General features: G+C 37.3%; 1 protein-coding gene across 2 annotated transcripts in view; it reads right to left on the reverse strand.

The window, feature by feature from the left end:
* The window catches only part of ANKRD45 (ankyrin repeat domain 45), a 51,985-nt gene that overhangs the window by 24,374 nt on the left and 4,435 nt on the right, over positions 1–23,176 (reverse strand). For both annotated transcript variants that reach the window (XM_032838772.1, XM_032838771.1), the window contains exons 2-3: positions 18,019–18,379; positions 3,071–3,238 (exon numbers count right to left, since the gene is read on the reverse strand). In XM_032838772.1, the coding sequence (XP_032694663.1) occupies positions 3,071–3,238; positions 18,019–18,364 (514 nt within the window). In that variant the 5' untranslated portion in view covers positions 18,365–18,379. The remainder of the gene's footprint in view (positions 1–3,070; positions 3,239–18,018; positions 18,380–23,176) is intronic.

A 23,176-nucleotide genomic window follows, 5' to 3' on the forward strand; every position in this document is an offset into this window, starting at 1 on the left:
TTTCCTCTTTACTTCCATTCTCCCTTAGCACAACCCTACTCTTGCATCTCCAAAAATGTCTCTTCCATCCTTTCAGAGTTCTGACCTGTCAACCAATTCCCTCTAAGAAAACACTGATACAAATTTCTTTTAATGAAAAGTCTCCAAAACTCAAAAATCCAAAGCAATTGATCTCTGATAGTGGAATTTTCAACAGTGTGGAGGAGACCCTTTTTAGGTTAGGTATTGGAGTAGACAGGCTTTAACAGGATGCCTGGAGGCCAGCAAAGGGGGAGTTATGGCTAGTGATTGGGAAAGTAGAGACTTGTCCTGACAGCACTCCAATAGAAATGAAATGAAAACACGTTAGCCTGGCATTTCAGGGACTTATCTGGCAGTGATAACAGCAGTAGCATTTTTCAAGTGCTAATCATAGACCAGGTCTTGCGGGAAGTGCTTTGTATTGTCTCATTTCATTTCTCACAACAACCCCATGAAGATTTTAAGTACCTTGTCCAAGGTCACATAGGTTTCAAAATGGAGACACCAGTATTTGAACTCCAGCGAAATACCTATGTACTTTTGCTTTTATGATTCCACTTGTGCTGTAGCCCTCCTTTGCAAATTATGACTTGCTAATATTCTAGTAAGACAATCTCATCCCTGTCCCCCGATATGCACTCTCATTCCCAGCCCTCGGGGTGTGTTCATACCCTGTCCCCTTCTCATGTATTAAAATCCCACCCATTCTCCAAGGCCCAGCTGCAGTCCAACATGCTCCAACTTTACCTTCTCTGACCACCCCCATAGCATGGACCATACCCTCTGCTGATTTTAACCCTTCTTGGTAGGCTTTCTGATGTTTTCATGTCTATAGCTTATCATCCCCCACCTAACAAATGTCCAGAGGGCAGGAACAACCAGGTGTACTGCAACAATGCTATACTCGTAGTGGGCATTTAATAAATGCTTGCTGAAAGCACAAATGCAAGAGAACCGTGCGAAATGAATGCCAGGAACTTCACAAATACTAGTTTTTTAACCAATGTGTGTATACATTCATAATTACACAGGTATTATCTCCCTGGAATCCCTAAACTATGTTCTACATGGCTGTGGAAATGAATTAACCAAAAAAATCACTAAAACTCAAAATAATACATAGCTTTTTGACCTTTGATAGCAGCATTAACATACATGCAGAAAAGTGCAAAAATTATAAATCTATATATAGCTCAATCAACTTTCACAAATGAACACACCATGCACCAGATCAAGAAAAAGAACACTACATCCTAGAAATTCCCTTCCTTCCAGAAAGATAACTGCTATTCTGACTTCCAGCACTATAATTTTCCCTGGAAAGTCATTTTAAATTATTATAACTGTATCTACCTGGGAAGGCAATATATGGTTCAAATACACCATTAAAAAAAGAAAAGGAATGGTCCACTCTGCCTAAGTCTCTCAGAAAATGGCCCTGAACATATAGCGTACATATATCCTTATAAGAAATTATTGATGAAACTGTTAGAAATTAGTCAATCAACTAACTTCCAATATGTACAGTTTCTATTGAGTACAATGTTTGAGGTCAATAGCAAAATAGAAAAAAAAAGCAGATTTCACACACTATCAGCAGCCGTGATTACATGTACAAATAAAACTTGATAAAAGCTGAAAATGCCTGAAAAACAAGACAGAGGATCATAGGGGAAGGGAGGGGGAAAATGAAACAAGATGAAACCAGAGAGGGAGACAAACCATGTGAGACTCTTAATCTCAGGAAACAAACTGAGGGTTGTTGGAGTGGAGGGGGGTGGGAGGGATGGGGTCACTGGGTGATGGACATTGGGAGGGTATGTGCTATGGTGAGTGCTATGAATTGTGTAAGACTGATGAATGACAGACCTGTACCCCTGAAACAAATAACACATTGTATGTTAATTTTTTTAAAAAGACCTATATCTTAAAAAAAAAAAAAAAAAGACGTGGTATATATACAATGGAATATTATTCAGCCATAAAAAAGAATGAAATCTTGCCATTTGCAATGACACGGATGGAGCTAGGAAATATTATTCTAAGTGAAATAAGTCAGAGAAAGACAAATACCATATGACGTCACTCCTATGTGGAATTTAACAAATGAACAAAGGAAAAAAAAAAGAGAGAAAGAGAGACAAACCAAAAAACAGACTCTTAACTATAGAGAACAAACTGATGGTTGCCAGAGGGGTGGTGAGGGGGGAGATGGGTGAAACAGGTGATGGGGATGAAGGTGTGTACTTGCGATCAACACTGGGTGTTGTATGGAAGTGTTGAATCACTATATTGTGCACCTGAAACTAATATGACATATTAACAATACTGGAATTAAAATTTTTTTTAAAAAGCTGAAAATGCTAATTGTCTCTCGATTTGTTGATGGTATAACCTATAACTCATAGGGGAAAAAATCCATCATTCAGTCCTTTTGCTACTGTCACCAGCTAGATCCCAAGAGCTGACCTTTACTACACACCTGCTGTGCTCACTAACCTCTGTCCCTATTTTTCCTTAAGCACTTCTTTCCAGCTTATCTCTTAACTCAGGCAAATGGAAATGAAACTACCCCTTAGGCATAGCAACTACCCTGAGGCCTCCAACCAGCCCAGACTACCCAGACCAGTTTGAGCATAACCCACGTCTTGTGCCTGCACAAAAGGGCCATGGAATGACCCCTAGAATAAACCAACAACTATCTTTATCTCACTCTAATACTAAAATCTCCACCAGAGGAGGACACAAGCCTCGTTTACAAAACATACAATGTATGTACAGGCATGTTGCCTTAAGGCGCATGGGGGACCTGATACTCACCTGTACAAACAATGATGAGGATCCCCTTTCTAAATACCCTAACCCTTAGTAAAAGAAGCCCATGTACCCTTGCTTGGGGAGTCATAGCTTTGGAAGTTGTTCTCTTCGATATTTGCTGCAAATAAAGTTTCATTTATGTGACAACTCACCTGGGGTAGTTTCTATCTATGACTTAACAAGGCGTGAGAACTCGTGCTACTTTGGTTACACTACCTTGGGGCTTCCTTACCTGCCCAGTCCAGGAATTCCACACACTCCACCTGGGAATACCGAGCAGCAACATCTCGAGCTCTTTCTTCCCGGAAATTCAACGCTTCTATATCAACGTCCAACTCCACTAGTGCTTTCAAAGCTTCCAGACGGCCCCAGGCTGCAGCACAGTGTAAGAGTGTGTAACCTAACAAGAGAATGAAGATGGTCAGGTCGAATAGGCTACATTGTTTCAGGCTTGTTTTACTGAACAGAAGATCATAATGAAGATCAATTCTTGAACAATTACTGTGAGTGAGGCACTAGTCTACATACTTTACACATAGTAAACTCATTCAGTTCATAAAAACCCTGAGGTCAGAACTATTATAATCCCCACTTCACAGATAAGGAAACTGAGGCCCAGAGAAGTTAAGAAGGAAACTGAGGTCCAGAAGCTTGCCCAAGGAATGCAGCCAGTGAATGATGGATGCAAGATACCAACACAAGCAGCCTTAAGTCTGAGCTCTCCAACTCCTTTTAAAAAGGAAGACAGATAGCAACCTCCCCAGAAGTAATCTATTTTGGAACACAATTAGACCCACAACTCTAGTCTAAGGGACTTTCAACAAACTCTAATTACATTGGCATTATTGTTAATGCAACCGTATGAATTATGATCACTGTATATGCCTTTGGTTTGAAAATTAATCATTTGAATTAAAACTGAAATCATGACCCACCAAATTAGAAAGTTGTTTTTTAGACTTGCCGTGGCAACTACTAGGAGGGTGACAAAAAGGGAGGCATAATTAAATTTTTTCACACTGGTTTAAAACAATCAAGTCAAAACTTCTTTGTTTTAACTTACCCACATGACTCATTTAACTGGCCAAAGAGGCATGTACTTCTAACACAAAAAGAACTGAGAAAAAGAATGAACAGATGTGTTGACTCTATTATGTACCAGACACTTTATGTACTACTACTTGATTCAACCCCTTCAAGAACCTCTGAGGTCTGTACTGTTAACCCCATTAAAAGACACAAAGGAAAGTGAAGGTCAGAGAGGTTATCCCTTGCCCAAGGCCACACTGGTAGTAAGTAGCCAAAGCAAAATTCAAATCCAGGTCTATTGCCAAATAAAGGGTTTGTAAAGAGTAGGAAACAGTACTTAAATGCTTGCCACTGAGTAGAGTAGGGAAAAAGAGAATCGTGATTCCTCCACTTCCTCCCAGAAACCTCTTCTTAAAAAAAGAAAAGAAAAGAAAAGAAACCTCTTCTTGGCTCCCTACTTGCCACATTCCCACAATCCCAGGTCTGTTTTACATGAGGTTGTAAACTACCTTTGTCTTGAGGATATCATAAACTGAAGGGTTAATAAGGGAATCAAAAGGAGCATCAAGTGAACTACTCCAAGATCAGCCCAAATTGGAATTACCTCTCCTCTTTGGCCCAACATTTTTTTTTTTCCTCAACATCACAGCAAACGAGAAATTTCAAAAATGAGGAGATGGAGACTGGCCCAAGAATTTCACTGTGCCTTTATCCTCTACAAAAAAAAAAAAAAAGAGAGAGAGAGAGAGAGAGAGAAATACCCTGATACCACCCTCATTGCTCTTGCCTTCTGCCTAAAGATGAACATCTTCAATGAGCCAAAAAAGTCCAGAGCCCCGATTTGCTGGAGGTGGGAGACACTGTCTACAAACAAGACGCTGCTAGCATGAGCAAGAGGCCATTCCAAATGAGTTCTGGCTCCTTATATTGCTTTTCTCAAGGCTGAAGTTCCACACCACTGGTAACACCTAATTTTTTTTTCCCCTATTTAACATACATAGCTTAAAAACAAGAAAATAAGATTTATAAACAGAGGCTTTTAACAAAAAATTTGGATGTTTTAAAAACTCCGTTACATTTTTTTTTTCCCCTTGTTGGGGATGGTCTGTTTTCTAGAGAGAAACACACAGATAGATCCTTGTAGTACATTAACCCCACTGCCTTCCCAGAAGAAGAAAAACATTTAAATAAGATGATTTCAAAAGTAACCAGAAGAGAAAGGGATTTTCCTAAAGTTCTCCCATAATGTTGGCAATGAGTGTTGGATCTCAGGTGAGGTATACAGAGGGCCACGTGACAGAAATCCCAGTAGGAAGAATGGTACCATAAATGGAATTGGGAAGGCTTGGGGTCGATTCTGAGAGAAAAAATAATCTCTTTGTGGAGGACTACTGGTTACTGAATACAGAGTGAGTCAGCTGAGCAGGTAGTTCACAGTAAGGCAAAAGACCAGACAGGAAAAGGAATCTTTTCCTCTATGTGGGCACCGTTCTATGCGCTTCGCAGCTATGAACTTATTACCGTCCTAAGAAGTAGGCACTAGTGTGTTCTCCTTTATAAGAAAACAAAAGCACAGAGAAGATAAGTACTTTTCTCAAGGTTGCTCTAAGTTAACGAAGGTATATGGTGAGGTCAAAGTCCAAGAACGGGGATTATGAGTCAAAAACAAATAATAGGCCATGGAGCAAAATACTCACCTATCTAGAATATTTCTCACAACCTGCCTCCCACCCCAGTACCAGACTCTTTGAATTCCCCAAATCATGTTTCATCCTCTACAACTTTGCATATGCTGGTTTTTTCTGACCTGAAATAGTAATCACAGTAATGGAATAAAGTAATTCCAGTACAAATGTAATGTTTACTTAGTATTAATACTGGTATTTTATAAAATGGAGTTCAGAATTAATTTTTTAATTTTTTAATTTATTTTTTAAAAGATTTTATTTATTTATTTGACAGAGAGAGAGATCACAAGTAGGCAGAGAGGCAGGCAGAGAGAGAGGGGGAAGCAGGCTCCCCACTGAGCAGAGAACCTGATTCGGAGCTTGATCCCAGGACCTTGAGATCATGACCTGAGCTGAAGGCAGAGGCTTAAACCACTGAGCCACCCAGGTGCCCTGAGAATTCATTTTTTAAATTTGTGAAACTATTTAATACACTTTAATGTTAATACATTTATGAAAATGTACAAACAAAAGATATCAAAAAAAGCCTAAGTATGAAATAGAAATGTTAAGAATATATTTTCATTCTATTAGCCATAAAAATTGTCAGATAAAACTGATAAAAATTGGGATGCCTGGGTGGCTCAGTCGGTGAACCATCTGCCTTCGGCTCAGGACATGATCCCAGGATCCTGGGATTCAGTTCCACATCATGCTCTTTGCTCAGGGGGCGCCTGCTTCTCCCTCTGCCTGCAGCTCCCCCTGCTTGTGCTCTCTTACAAATAAATAAATAAAATCTTAAAAACACACACACACACACAAAAATTAAGAGTAAAAAAAAAACACACTACAAAAATAAAGAAATGTAATTAATTAATCATGAAAATTTCAAATGAAACATTAATTTTTCTAAGTGTATCAATGGTATCACCAAGACATTTTTGTACAATTTTTTTTAGCTATTACAGTTTTTCTCATTCAATATTGTTTGGAAGTGGTTATAAACTAATCTCAAGTATGTTAATTTTTTTAAAAGATTTTACTTATTTGAGAGAGAGCACAAGAGCAGGGTGATGGGCAGAGGGAGAAGCAGACTCCCCACTGAGCAGGAAGTCTGATGACGGGCTTGATCCCAGAGGCAAAACAACATGCTACTACTAAACATGGAATGTGTCATTTAGGAAATCAAAGAAATTTAAAAAATACATGGGAACAAATGAAATTGAATATATAACTGTTCCAAACCTTTGGGATACAACAAAAGTGGTCACAAGAGGAAAGTATATAGCCATACCAACCTATCCCAAGAAGCAAGAAAAATCTCAAACAATCCAACCTTACACCTTAGAGAACTAGAAAAAGAACAACAAACAAACCCCAAAGCCAGCAGGAGGAAGGAAATAATAAAGATTATAGCAGGTAAGTGATATAGAAACTAAAAAAAAACAATAGAACAAATCAATGAAACCAGGATCTGGTTCTTTGAAAAAATTAATAAAATTGATAAGCTTCTAGCCAGATTTACCAAAAAGAAAAGGACTAAAATAAATAAAGTCACAAATGAAAAAGGAGAAATAATAACCAACACCACAGAAATACAAGTAACTATGAGAAGATCATGAAAAACTGTATGCCAACAAATTGGACAACCTGGGAGAAATGGACAAATTCCTAGAAACATATAAACTACCAAAAGTGAAACAAGAAGAAATAGAAAAGTTGAACAGACTGATAACCAGTAAAGAAACTGAATCAGTAATAAAAATCTCCCAACAAACAAAACCTGAGGACCAGATGGCTTCACAGGTGAATTTTACCATTTAAAGAATTAATGCCTATTCTCAAACTATTCCAAAAAACAGAAATGGAAGGAAAACTTCCAAATTCATTCTACAAGGCCAGCATTACCCTGATACCCAATCCAGATAAGATTCCACCAAAAAAGAAAACTACAAGCTAATACCCCTGATGAACACAGATGTAAAAATCCTCGACAAAATACTAGCAAACCAAATCTGACAGTACATTAAAAGAATTACTCACCAGAATCAAGTGGGATTTATGCCTGGGCTGCAAGAGTGGTTCAATATTCACAAATCAATCAATGCGATACACTATACTAATGAAAGAAAGGATAAGAACCGTATGACCCTTTCAATAGAGGCAGAAAAAGCATTTGACAAAGTACAACATCCATTCGTGATAAAAACTCTCAACCAAGTTGAGTTAGAGGGAACATACCTCAATATATTAAGAACCATGTAAGAAAAACCCACAGAAGGAGACAAACCATAAGAGTCTCAATCTCAGGATTGCTAGGGTTGCTAGGGAGTGGGCAGGGAGGGATAGGGTGGCTGGGTTATGGACATTGGGGAGGGTATGTGCCATGGTGAGTGCTGTGAAATGTGTAAGACTGATGATTCACAGACCTGTACCCCTGAAGCAAATAATACATTATATGTTAATAGGAAAAAAAAAAAAAGGAAAAACCCTAACTAATATCATTCCCAATGGGAAAATGGAGAGCTTTTTCTCTATAGTTAGGAACAAAACAGGGATGTCTACTGTTACTCAACAAAAAGAAATGAAAGGCATCCAAATTGGCACAAAAGAAGGCAAATTTTCACTGTTTGCAGCTGAATGATATTCTATATAGATGACATGATACTCTGTACTCTATATAGAAAACCCAAAGGACTCCACCAAAAAATTGCTAGAACTGATACACAAATTCTGTAAAGTCACAGGATACAAAACAACATACAGAAATCTGTTGCATTTCTATACAGCAATAATGAAAGACCAGAAAAAGAAATCAAGGAACCCATTCCATTGTAATTGTAGCAAAACTGTAAGATACCTATAATAAACCTAACCAAAGAGGTAAAAGACCAGTACTCTGAAAACTATAAAACACTGATGAAAGAAATTAAAGATGACACAAAGAAGTGGAAAGACACTGCATGCTCATGGGTTGGAAAAACCAATATTGTTAAAATATCTATACCACCCAAAACCATCTACACATTTAAAGCAATCCCTACCAAAACACCAAAAAGCATTTTTCACCGAGCTAGAACCAATAATCCTAAAATTTGTATGGAACCACAAAAGACCCCAATTAGCCAAAGCAACCTTGAAAAAGAAAAGCAAAGCTGGAGGTATCACAATTCTGGAGTTCAGGTTACATTACAAAGCTGTAGTGATCAAAACAGTGTGGGGTGCCTGGGTGGCTCAGTGGGTTAAGCCTTCCACTTGGGTCATGATCTCAGGGTCCTGGAATTGAGCCCCGCATCAGGCTCTCTGCTCAGCAGGGAGCCTGCTTCCCTTCCTCTCTCTCTGCCTGTCTCTCACCTACTCGTGATCTCTGTTGGTCAAATAAATAAATAAAATCTAAAAAACAAAAAAACAAACAAAAATATCCAGTATGGTACCGGCACAAAAATCAACACATAGATGAATTAAACAGAAGAGAAAACCCAAAAATGAACCCACAGTATATGGGCAATTAATTTGCAGGAATGAATAAATGTTCAAGAGGAAAAGACACTCTTTTCAACAAATGGTGCTGAGAAAACTGGACAGCAATATGCAAAAGAATGAAAACTAGGCCACTTTCTTACGCCATACGGAAATATTAAATGTTTTTATCTTAAAGACTTTATTTATTTATTTGTCAGAGAGACAGAGAGAGCACAAGCAGGCAGAGGGGCAGGCAGAGGCAGAGAGAGAAGCAGGCCCCCCGCTGAGCAGGGAGCCCGATGTGAGACTCGATCCCAGGACTCTGGGATCATGACCTGAGCTGAAGGCAGCAGCTTAACCAACCGAGCCACCCAAGTGTCCCCAAATATTAAAATGTTTATCAATCTAACAAGTGAATAGTGATAGCTCATTGTTTAAATTTGCATTTTTAATAGTGAAGTTGACATTTTATGTACTTATTGGCCATGAACATTTCTCTTCCATGAATTGATTCCTTGTTCTATCCTTTTTCTATTTCTCTATTGGGTTCAATTATTCTTATTAATTAGTAGATGATCTTAAGTAGATACATCCTTTGTGGGTTGAAAAAATATTACAAATATCCTCTTGTAGACTGTGTGTTATCTTGGCACTTTGTTTATAGTATCTTTTGTATAGAATTTTAAATTTATATATATAAAATATATATCTCTTTTCTTTTGATGGTTTTGTTCTTATGTCTTCTTTTAAGATATTGAGTAATATCTCACGAATATAACAGTTCTCCTCTATCTTTCACAAAGTTCGAAGCTTTTTCTTTCACATTCACATTTTGCATAAACCTGTAACTGATTTTTGTGCATGGTATAATGTAGGTATCTAATTCTTTTCCAAATTAATAACCACCGTTCTCCACACATTAAATATTTCATCATTTCCCTCACTGAAATTAAGGGTCAGCTTCTTAGTTCCTATTTTTTAAAAAAACCTAATGTGATATTAACTAGATTGATAAATTAATTTGGAAGTAAGTTGCCATCTTTATGATATTCAATCTCACTGTATAAAACATACACAATTTGGGTCTTTTTTGATGTAACTCAGTAATGTTATAAACATTTTGCCATAAATGTGTTGCAATTCTTTTGTCAGATTCAGTCCTAATTTCTGTATGGTTTTGCTGTGAATAAGATTTGTATTTTTATAACATTTCCTTTTTTCTTTTCTACTTCAGTTGTTATTTTATGTTATTTATATATATTATTTATAAATATATATATATTCATTCTATGTGATAGTGGTATTTACACATTTGGGTCTTTAAAACATATTTTGCTTACATGTTACCACCCTACTGTACATAATTTTGTAATTTGTTTAATTCTTATTAATTTAAGATTAATTTAATCTTATTAAATTCTTATAAACATCAATGTTTATTTAAATTTAAAAAATCAGAAGACATATAGAACTTTAAAAATTCATCAGAAGGTAGATCACAAGGTGAAGAGATGAGTTCATGACATTATTGAGGATGTAAGAAAAAATAAGCAACTGTCTACTACAATACATTTTACTTTTGATATTACACTATCAAATTCACATTTGCGGGGCGCCTGGGTGGCTCAGTGAGTTAAAGCCTCTGCCTTCAGCTCAGGTCATGATCCCAGGGTCCTGGGATTGAGCCCCACATAGGGCTCTCGGCTCAGCAGGGAGCCTCCTTCCCCTCCTCTCTCTCTGCCTGCCTCTCTGCCTACTTGTGATCTCTGTCAAATAAATAAATAAAATATTTCTAAAAAAAAAAGTTCACATTTGGATAATTCCAAGAAATTTCTCAAAATGAATGCTTCTTTATTATATTTCCTGATTGTTGATGGTACACAGAAAGCTACTGACCTGGGGTATTGATCTTAATTAATGTCCATTTCTTGCTAAATTAAATTCTGTTAGTACTAATAGTGGATTCCTTTGGATTTAAATCTGTATCCCTATGAATAATGAGAGTTTTATTTCTTCCAATCAAATCCTTATATCCAGCAGTTTCCCGGTGAATGTTTACCACTAGTTCTCTGGGGGGAAATCCCTGATTTGTACCATTAGCAATTTCCATGATATATACTCTTTTAACATGGCCAACTTCAACCTACCAAAGTGATGTCAACCAATTTACAAAACCTCTAAAATTTCAACAATCAGCTGGCAAGAGCTTGTAAAAGCCAGCTCCAGCACAGTACTGTGTTATGTCTCTTATTTATTTTTCTTTTCTTACTGCTCTTGCTAGGACTCCCACTCTAATCATTAATAAAAGTCATGATAGGGATGCCTGGGTGGCTCAGTTGGTTAAATGTCTGCCTTTGGCTCAGGTCATGATCCCAGGGTCCTGGGATCAAGTCCCACGTAGGGCTCCTTGCTTGGCAGGGCCCCGGCTTCTCCTTCTGCCTGCGTCTCCCCGTTCTTGTGCGCTCTCTCTCTCTCTGACAAAGAAATAAAATCTTTTAAAAAAAAAAAAAAGTCATGACAGTGAATATCATAGCCTTGTTTCTGACTTTATTTTTTTGAGAGATTTTACTTATTTATTTGAGAGACAGAGATAGCAAGAGAGATAGTGAGAAAGAGCACAAGCTGGGAGGAGAGGGAGAAAACCACCCTACTAAGCAGGGAGCAGGTCACCTCACACAGGTCTCCATCTCCTGATCTGAGCCAAAGGCAGACACTTAACTTACTGAGCCATCCAGGCACCCCTCATTTCTGACTTTAAAGAATGTTTCTAAAGATTCACTTCTGAGGTGCCTGAGGGGCTGCGGTTAAGTGTCTGACTCTTGATCTCAGCTCACGTCTTGATCTCAGGGTCATGAGTTCAAGCCCCACATTGGGCTTCATGCCCTACTTCTAAAAAATTAATAAATAAAGATTCAATACAAGGTATTTTGCTTCAGGTTTTTGATAGAGAGCCTTAATTAAGGAATTAAGGAAGTTTTCTTCTATCTCTATTTCCCTAAGAGCATTCATCGTGGCTGAATGCAAGATTTTTTTCAAAAGACTTTGTGCATCTTTTGAAATTATCATGTGCTTTTGTTCACTCAGTTTTTTAATGTAGTCACTTATACTAATCTTTTTTTTTAAAGATTTTATTTATTTGATAGAGAGATAGAGTCAAGTAGGCACAAGTAGGCAGAACAGCAGACAGTGGGAAAGGGAGAAGCAGGCTCCCCACTGAGCAGGGAGCCCAATGGGGGACTCAATCCCAGGACCCTGGGATCTTACTGAGCCAACCAGGTGCCCCACTAATCTTTTTTCTAATGTTAAATCATCCTCTCCTTAATGGGATAAACCCAACCTAGTATATTACATTTTATAAAATACAATCTTAGATTTAATTTGTTAATATTTTATTTAAGATGTTTGCATCTTTGTTATTAAATGAGATTGGCCTATAATTTTCCTTTCTACCACTGTCCTTAACTTGTTTTGCTATAAAAGTTGTTTCTCTCATAAGTTAAGCAGTTTTACAACTCTCTCTTTATATGCTGTGAACATTGTAAAAATTAGAGATTACCTTTTCCCTAAAAGTACAGTAAATCTTACCTTTTAAAACATCTGAGCCCAGAGTTAGGTGGGGGTGGGGGAGAGATGCCTATTTTTATTACTTTTTTTTTCAAAATAACCATTGATATAGTCAAGATTTCTATTTTTTTCTTGAATTAATTTTGGTAATTTATACTTTATAAGAAAATTATCCATTTCATCCAACTTTTCAAATGTATTGTCAAAAATTATTTATAATATTTTCTAATGAATTTTTCTTCAAATTTTTATTTAAATTTTAGTTAGTTAACATATAGTGTAATATTAGTTTCAGGAGTGGAATTCAGTGATTCATCACTTATAGATAATATCCAATGCTCATCACAAGTGCACTCTTTAATACCCATCACCCACCTCCCTCCATCAATCCTCAGTTTGTTCTCTATGGTTAAGAGTCTCTTATGGTTTGTTTCTTACTCTCTTCCTCCCCCCTTCCCTTTTGTTCATCTGTTTTGTTTCTTAAATTTCATATGAGTGAAATCATATGGTATTATCTTTCTCTGATTTATTTCTCTTAGCATAATATACTCTAGTTCCATCCACATCATTGCAAATGGCAAGACTTCATCCTTTTTGGTGGCTGAGTAGTATTCCATTGCATATATACATATATATGTATACACACACACGCACAGACACACACACACATCTCACATCTTCTTTATTCATTCATCAGTCTATGGATGTAATTATTTTTTTTTAAGATTTTATTTGAGAGAGAGAGAATGAGAGAGAGCATGAGAGGGAGAGGGTCAAAGGGAGAACAGACTCCCTGTTGAGCAGGGAGCCTGATGCAACACTCAATCCTGGGACTCCAGGATCATGACCTGAGCGAAAGGCAGTTGCTCAACTGAGGTACCCAGGCACCTGGATGTAATGATTTTTTAAGTCTTAGTTTTTCCTGTGTGTATTCTCCACCCTTTAAAATTCCAAATATTATTTATGCTTTCCACCTCTCTGATATTATCAAATACCAAAAATTATCAAATATTATCAAAGGTTTATCAACTCCGTCTTTTTCACTAAACCAGATTTGGGTTTTTTTTGATCCTTTCTATTGTTTCTTTATTTTCTTTTTTTTTTTTTAAGATTTTATTTATTTATTTGACAGACAGAGATCACAAGTAGGCAGAGAGGCAGGCAGAGAGAGAGGAGGAAGCAGGCCCCCTGCTGAGCAGAGAGCCTGATGTGGGGCTCAATCCCAGGACTCTGGGATCATGACCTGAGCTGAAGGCAGAGGCTTTAACCCACTGAGCCACCCAGGCACCCCTGTTTCTTTATTTTCAATGTCATTACTTCACTTCTACTTTTTTCCTATTTTTCTTCTACTTTTTTTGGATTACTCAGTTGTTCTTTTTTTTCTAACTTCTTGAGTTAAATGCCTTGCTTTTGATTTTCAGTGTTTCTTATATTCTAATATATGTATTAAGTTAGAATTTTAATTAGTTTTATTCCACAGGTCTGACATAAAGTGATCATGCTATCACTTAAATATTTCATAAGTTCTAGTGTATCTTCTATAACCAACAGATGATTGAAAGTATGTTTTTGTTTCCAAAATTACAGGGGATTTTCAGTTATCTTTTGGTTACTATTTTCTAATCTTATTTTATTGTGGTCAGAGAATGAAGACTGCATGCTGTAGATCCTTTGATATTTGTTGAGACTTTATGGACTTACTTGTGATCAATATTTTTAAATATTCCATGTGAGCATGAAGAAAATGTATATTCTCTATTTCCTGTAGGTCATTATTTTCTTTTATTTTCTGTAATGACCATGTAATATATTTGCAATTGAAAAAAAAAGTGACTGAATAAAAAGAGCTAATTAGATCATGACTGCAAAACTAAAAAATCTTCAAAGGAAAGAGATAACAATATTATTAAGTAATTACTGTACATCACTTCACTATGTGCCAACTATATGATAAGATATTTATATTTACTGTCTTATTTAATCCTTACAACATTCTGTAAGGAAAATACAATTATTACTCCCATTTTTCAGATGAACAAACAGAAGCACAAAAAGATTAGGTAAATTACCCAAGTCATACAGCTAATTAAGAGTGAAGTCTGTAGGGGTGCCTGGGTGGCTCAGCTGCTTAAGCATCTGACTTTTGATTTCAGCTTAGGCTGTGATCTTGGGGTCGTGAGATCAAACACAGTAGTGGGTTCTGTGCTGAGTGTGGAGCCTGCTTAAGGTTCTCTCTCTCCAAGGGACAGAAGGTTTAACTGAACAAATTATAGCTGAGAACTTCCTTAATCTGGAGAAGGAAACAGGCATTCAAGGCCAGGAGACACAGAGAACACCCCTCAAAATCAATAAAAATAGGTCAAAACCTTGACATATAATAGTAAAGCTTGCATAGTTCAAAGATAAAGAGAAAATCCTGAAAGTAGCTCAGAACAAGAGGTCCTTAACCTACAAGGGTAGAAACCTAAGACTGGCCTGTGTACAGGCCTGTGTACAGAGGTAGGCCTGTGTACAGAGACCTGGCAGGCCAGAAAAGACTGGCAAAATATATTCAATGTGCTAAGCAGGAAAAATACGCAGTCCAGAATACTTTATCCAGAAAGGCTGTCATTCAGAATAGAAGAAGAGATAAAGAGGTTCCAGGACAAACAGAAACTAAAGGAATTTGTGAACATTAAACTAGCCCTGCAAGAAATATTAAAGGGGATCCCCTCGGTGGAGAGAGCCCAAAATTAACAAAGACCAGAAAGGAACACAGACAATCTAGGAGGGAACAGTGACATTACAGATAACACAATGGCACTAACTTCGTATCATTCAATAATTATTCTGAATGTAAATGGACTAAATGCTCTAATCAAAATATATAGGGTATCAGAATGGATTAAAAAAAAAAAACCCAAGACCATCTTATATGCTGCTTACAAGAGACTCATGTTAGACCTAAAGACACCTCCAAATTGAAAGTGAGGGGGTAGAGAACCATTTATCATGCCAATGGACATCAAAAGAAAGCTGGAGTAGCCCTCTGTATAGATTTTAAACCAAAGACTAATAAGTGATGAAGGATACTAGATCATAAGTGTCTATCCAACAAGAAGATCTAACAATTATAAATATTTATGCCCCTAACTTGGGAGTAGCCAATTATATAAATCAATTAATAACAAAATTAAAGAAATTCATTGATAATAATATAATAATAGTAGGGGACTTTAACACCTCATTTACAGCAACGGACAGAACATCTAAACAGAAGATCAACAAGGAAACAAGGGCTCTGAATGACACACTGGACCAAATGGACTTAACAGATATATTCTGTTACATATATTCAGAGTATTTCATCCAAAAGCAGTATAGTACACGTTCTTCTCAAGTGCACATGGAACATTCTCCAGAATATATCACATACTAAGTCACAAATCAGATCTCAACCAGTATAAAAAGACTGAAATTATACCATGCAAATTTTCAGACCACAATACTTTAAAATTTGAAGTCAACTACAAGAAAAAATTTGGAAGGACCACAAATAAGTGGGGATTAAAGAGTATCCTACTAAAGAATGAATGGGTTAACCAGGATCCATGGGAGCAAATGAAAATGAAAACATGACAGCTCAGAACCTTTGGGATGCAACAAAGGTGGTCCTAAGAGAGAACTATATTGCAATACAGGCCTTTCTCAGAAAATAAGATAGGTCTAAAATACACAACTTAACATTACATCTAGAGCTGGAAAAAGAGCAAATAAAGCCTAAATCCAGCAGGAGAAGAGATATAATAAAGCTAGAGCAGAAATCAATGACATAGAAATAAAAAAATAATAGGACAGATCAACAAAACTAGGATCTGATTCCTTGAAAGAATTAATAAAATCATTAAAATCCAGGGTGACTGGATGGTTCAGTCAGTTAAGTGTCTGATTTCAGTTCAGGTCATGATCCCAGGGTTCTGGGATCAAGCCTTGCAATGGGCTTCCAACGTAGGAGGGTATCTGCTTCTCCCTCTCCCTTCACCTCCTCTCCCCTGCTCATGCTCTGTCTCTCAAATAAATAAAATCCTTAAAAACAACAACAACAATAAACTCCTAGCCAGACTTATCAAAAAGAAAAGAGAAAGGACCCAAATAAATAAAATCATGAATGAAAGAGGAGAGACACACCAATACCAAAGAAATACAGTTATAAGAGAATACTATACGCAATTATATGCCAACAAATTAGCCAATCTGGAAAAACGGATGCATTCCTAGAAACATAAACTACCAAAACTGAAACAGGAAGAAATAAAAAACCTGAAAAGACCCATAACAACAAAGAAATTGAATCAGTAATCAAAAATCCCCCAACAAACAAGAACCCAAGGCTGGATGGCTTCCCAGGGTAATTCTACCAAATATTCAAAGAATTAATACCTATTCTGAAACTGTTTCAAAAAATAGAAATGGAGGGAAAACTTCAAATTCATTCTATGAGGCTAGCATTACCTTGATCCCAAAACCAGATAAAGACCCCACCAAACACGAGATTACGGACCAATATCCCTGATGAGCAAGGATGCAAAAATTCTCACTAAGATACTATCTAAAAAAAAAAAAAAAATTAAAAGAATTATTCACCACGACCAAGTGGAATTTATTCCTAGGCTGCAAGGTGATTCAACATCTGCAAATCATTCAATGTGATTCACCACATTAATAAAAGAAAAGTCAAGAACCATATGATCCCCTCAATAGATGCAGAAAAAAGCACTTGGCAAAATACAGCATGGTTTCTTGAGAAAAACTCTCCATAGTGTAGGGATAGAGGGAACATACCTCAATATCATAAAAGCCATATTAAAAAAATCCACAGTGAATATCCTCCTCGATGGGAAAAACAGAGCTTTTTCCCTAAGGTCAGGAACACAACAGAGGAACAGAGGGGAAGGAAAGGAAAAATAAAACTAGATGAAAACAGAGAGGGAGGCAAAACATAACAGACTCTTAACTCTAGGAAACAAACAGGGCTGCTGGAGGGCAGGTGGATGGGGGAATGGGGTAACTGGATGACGGGCATTAAGGAGGGCATGTGATGTAATGAGCACTGGGTGTTACACACAACTGACGAATCACTAAATTCTACTTCTGCAACTAGTAATACAATGTTAATTAAACTGAATTTAAATTTAAAACAGATTCTCTCTCTCCCTCTGCCACTCCCCCCTCCCCCAACTCACGCATGCACATGCAGGCTCTCTCTCTCTCAAAAAAAAAAAAGCGTTAAGTCTGTGTACTTTACTATAAAATACTCTTATCAACATGTATACACATACTCGCATATGCATATATATGTATGCATATATAATATATGCAAAACATAAAGCAGGCACATCAAATTTATCCAGCTTTAGGGATGGTACATAGCGTCTTAAATAGTCATAAGTAATATTGATGAGCGAAAAAGATAAAATACCTCTGGTGGTTTTTTCATTCAGATTCACACCGTATTTTGCCAAAGCTCTAATCACATCACTTTGCCCAGCCATGCAAGCTGCATACAACAAATTTCTCCCAACGATGTCTTCTTCCAAGAGTAGCTGCATGGCCTGTTCATGATGAGGGTTCTCAGGATCCTCAAAAATCTTCTGCAAACCTTCTACATCCCCTGTGAGAGCAGGTTGTAAGAGGGGATTAAGAGGGACTGTTTCCTCTGGTTCTTTTGGTTCTTCTTCATCTTCTTCTTCTTCTTCATCGTCTTCTTGCTGTGAGAAAAATGCTTTTTCTGAACTCTCTGATTCTGGAGGTCCTTCTGGCTCCATTAATTCCAAAAACACCTGAGGCCAAGAAAAAGTAATAGTAATCTACTCAAACTAATCATATTTGTTTATCTGCTTATTTTATCAGTCAACTGACAATATAGATGGGATAAAAATACTTAACTGGTTGAAAATAATTATAATAAGACACTTCATCCATGGAATCAATAGAGTTTATTGTGAACCTACTATAAATCAGCACACTGCCTGAATATACACTAAAATGCTGAATGTGTGATATAAACAGTAAATTCAACAGGAACAGAAGAAGAAACAGATTAACGTGGCTAGATTTATCAGGAAAAGATTGAAAGAGAATGCAAATGAGATTCACCTGCCTAAACAAGGGTTTATATTGGGGAAAAGTGAGAAAGACAGGGATTACCGGAGCCAGATTAAAACCTTAAAATTTAGGCAATGACATTTAGACAGAACTATTCATTCAGTGATGGTTACTAAAAGCTTACTAATATACTAAGTGCTGTGTGGGCACTATGTAAATTACGAAGAAGAATCAAATTTATTCCTGCCCTCAACGACTTACTATTTTAAGGGAGAAAATATGAGATGCACAAAGTAAGTGTGATAAAAGGTAACAAGCGCTAAGTATCATAAGAAGAGTTGAGATTAATTCCAGGCACAATTAATCAAGGAATTTTTTGTGCTCAGTCTAGCAGAACACATATAAATTAGAGTAACATAGTCCCCCCCCTTCATATGTATAAGAATGTTCATAGCATCACTGTTCATAGCAACAAAAATCCTGGGCAGGAAAATGAAGCCCAAGAACAAAAGCATAAACTGTAGCAAGTCACACAAAATAGTATATAGTAATTAAAATGAGTAAATTATAGTGACACCCTGTGGTAGGCAGCTTCTAACATGGCTCCCAGTGACTCTCACCCTGTCTCCTGGTATTCACACCCTTGAATGCAGTGACTTTCTTTTAATGAGAATACAGCAAGAGTGATGGGATGTCATTGCCACAATCAGTTATAGGAGACTGTGACTTTGTCTTGTTGGTGTTCTCTCCCTGGCTCTTCTCATGCAATATGACGGAGAGGGTCACCTTTCAAGGAACAGAGGGCAACCTCTGGCCAACATCCAGTAAGGAATGGAAGCCCTCAGTCCATTAGCTTGTGAGGAACTTAACTCTGCCAACAACCACTGAATGAGTTCGGAAACGGATCTGCCCCAGTTGAACCTTCAGATGACCGCAGTCACTGGCAACAACTTGATTGTAGCTTCATGAGAGATGCCAAAGTGAAAGATCTAGCTAAGCTGTGCCCTGGTTCCTGAGCCAGAGAAACATGGAGATAATGCATGTGCACTATTTTACATGTTTGGGGGTGTTTTGTCACCCAGCAGTAAATAACTGAAGCACATAATATGAATAAATGAATCTTAGCAATACAATATTAATGGGGAAAAGTAGATCCAAAAAGATTATATATATCAAGATACATTTTTGTAAAGTTCAAAGCAATTAAAGTTGACATTTTAGGAATACAAATAGACTCAGTAACACTACTTTTTAGAAAAGAAGAAAAGCTGACAGGGGCCCCTCGGTGGCTCAGTCATTGGGTGTCTGCCTTTGGCTCGGGTCATGATCCCAAGATCCTGGGATCGAGCCCTGTGTCAAGTTCCCTGCTCAGCAGAAAGCCTTCTTCTCCCTCTCATTCCCCCTACTTGTGTTCCTCTCTCTTCATAAAATAAATAAAAATCTTTAAAAAATATATTTTAAAAAAAGAAGAAAAGCAAGATTCAAAAGAAGATTCAGGATCATGTTTGTGGCAGGAGGGTAGGGGGAAGACACAGGAAATGGGATAAACAGATTCATATATTTAGTAAAATATACAGCGTTTAAGCTGGGCCATAAAAAATGGGCAAGATTTGGCCATTCAGAAGTCAGAAGGAAGGGCAATCTAATTAGAATAATATCTCTATTTACCATAGCCCTACATTAATCTCTACATTCACTAAATGTGTATACTTGTAAGCTGCTGAAGTTAGGAATTCCTTGATTACAGATAACAGAAAAATAATAAGACTGACCTTCAAAAGTAAAAGATTATTTTTTCACATAACAAGAAATGTAAAGGTGGAGATGGTTCAGCAGCTCAAAAATACACATGCAAGCTCTTTCTATCTTTCTATTCCACCATACTATGTAAGACTTTCATATCATGGCTGTTGCCTCATAGTGATAAGAGGGCTGTCATAACTCCTGGCATCACATCTGCATTTGTGGCAGAAAAAGAGGGAATCCTCGAGAGGATAGCTATGCCGTCCATCTTTTTAAAAGGAAAGCCAAGTAAAATCTTTCCTAACAACCCCTAACAGAGGCCAAACTGTATCCCTATATTTAAAAGAAGCCAAAAAAAAAAAAAGCAAGTTTCTCTATTATAATTATTATATTATTATATCTCTATTATTTCTATTATAATAGAAGCAAACAAGGTAGACGGGGTTGGGAATGGGAGTTGTTAGCCAATCAGCCATGACTCCACCATAAAATTTGGCCCAAAGCTTATCTTTTTTTTTTTTTTTTTTAAGATTTTATTTATTTGGGGCACCTGGGTGGCTCAGTGGGTTAAAGCCTCTGCCTTCAGCTCGGGTCATGGTCCCAGGGTCCTGGGATCAAGCCCCACATCGGGCTCTCTGCTCAGCAGGGAGCCTGCTCCTCTCTCTCTCTGCCTGACTCTCTGCCTACTTGTGATCTCTGTCTATCAAATAAATAAATTTTTTTTAACAGATTTTATTTATTTATTTGATAGAGAGACAGAGAGTGAACAGAATTAGGCAGAACAGCAGGCAGGGTTCTGCTGAGCAGGGAACCCAGTGCAGGGGCCCAATCCTGGGGCCCTGAGATCAGGACCTGAGCTGAAGACAGATGCTTAACCAACTGAGCCACCCAGGGGCCCCCTAAGGTTGATCTTTGAAACTGTTTCATTTAACTCCTTCATTTTACAGGATAAATATAGAAAAAATTTATAATCCTTTTGAGTGCTAGCATCTAACTCTCCACCCTCCCAACACACACACACACAGACACACACACAGATACACACACAGACACATACACACACCTTCTTAAAGAATCCCAATCTCCATTTTAGAGATTTCTAGTGGAAGACAAAGCTAACTTTCCACTATATAAGCCTCAGAAGTAAGATCCTCCTCCTCTCTGTCTCAGCACAAGGTTGGGGACAAAAATGTAAATTAGGCTCTGCCAGTCAGCTGCTCAATCCTAGGATCTTGACACTTTCTGCTGTTGTTTTTAATCATTTCATTTTTTTCATTCACGTATAACACTGTATTAGTTTAATTAATACAACATAATAATTTGATTTATATATCTATTATAAAATAATTACCACAGCTAACATCCATCACCCCATATAATTAAGAAACATTTTCTTGTGATGCAAACTTTTAAGATCTAATCTCTCAGCAACTTTCAAATACAATAATACAATACAGTATTGTATTTAATTCAATGCAGTATTGTTAACTATAGTCCCAATGCTGTACAGTGCATTCCCAGAACATATTAATCCTGTAACTGGAAATTTTTACCTTTTGACCCTCTTTACCCATTTCACCTACCCCTAACTCTACCTCTAGCAACTACCAATCTGTTCTCTGTATCTGTGGGTTAAGTTTTTTTAGCTTTTAAAATAAGGGACCAGGATCTTAACACTTGAACAGGGACACAGGAATATAAGGCTAGTTGAAGGTCATTCATCACAGTGACTCAAGGGCGTACTGATCAAACTTCCTGCTGTGAGAACAAGCTGTGGTTCTTGTGGTCTGACTCTCCAGAGCTCCTCTGGTTCCTGCTCATTTCCAGGCTCTGCATGACATGCAGCCCCTGATATAGTACTCAGACACAGCTGTCGTCCCTAAAATTGGATCTCCCCTTTCTTTAGGAACAGAACCCTACTCTCTTTTTTTAACCACACATTTTTTAAAAACCAATATTTATATTGGAATAAAACTGCTTCCCAGTCTCTTCTGCAACATGATGTGGCCATATGTCCAAATGGGAGACCTAAGATGTAAATCGTCGTGTAGTATGCAACTTCTAGGAAAGTGTGGTTCCTTCTCACTGGATTGGACATGACTGCTAGCGCTTGCACAGCTAGTTTGGACCATGAGGTGGCTGTCCTGTCCAAACACATATATATTGTTTACATATATATTGTATTATACATAGTATATATAAATAATTTTCATGTATTATATAGTATATATTAGTTTATGATATCTTCTTTCAATTTTACATATGTAAATATATATATACACATACATATGTATATATATATATATATCTTCTACTAATAGGTTAACCAACCAATTAATTTATTATCAGTGGTAATGGACACTTGGACACTTGTCCTGGGTACACTGCATGTATGGGATATACTTGCATGTATATCATTAACCTAAATACCATTTATCCTTACCATATGTAATACACTGATGTCTTTATTCCCATTATATTTTTAAATTTTTTCTTTTTTTTAAAGATTTTATTCATTTATTTGACAGAGATCACAGGCAGGGAGAGAGGCAGGCAGAGAGAGAGGAAGGGAAGCAGGTTCCTGGCTGAGCAGAGACTCAGATGCGGGGCTCGATCCCAGGACCCTGGGATCATGACCCGAGCCGAAGGCAGAGGCTTTAACCCACTGAGCCACCAGGTGCCCCAAAGTTCTCATTTTTTTAAGTAATGTCTACACCCAACATGAGGCTCAGATTCAGCACCCTGAGATCAAGAGTCGCAAGCTCTACCAACTGAGCCAGGCAGGCATC

This window comes from Lontra canadensis, unplaced genomic scaffold, assembly GCF_010015895.1.
Source record: "Lontra canadensis isolate GAN:19392208 unplaced genomic scaffold, GSC_riverotter_1.0 scaffold106, whole genome shotgun sequence".
Classification (NCBI taxonomy): domain Eukaryota; kingdom Metazoa; phylum Chordata; class Mammalia; order Carnivora; family Mustelidae; genus Lontra; species Lontra canadensis.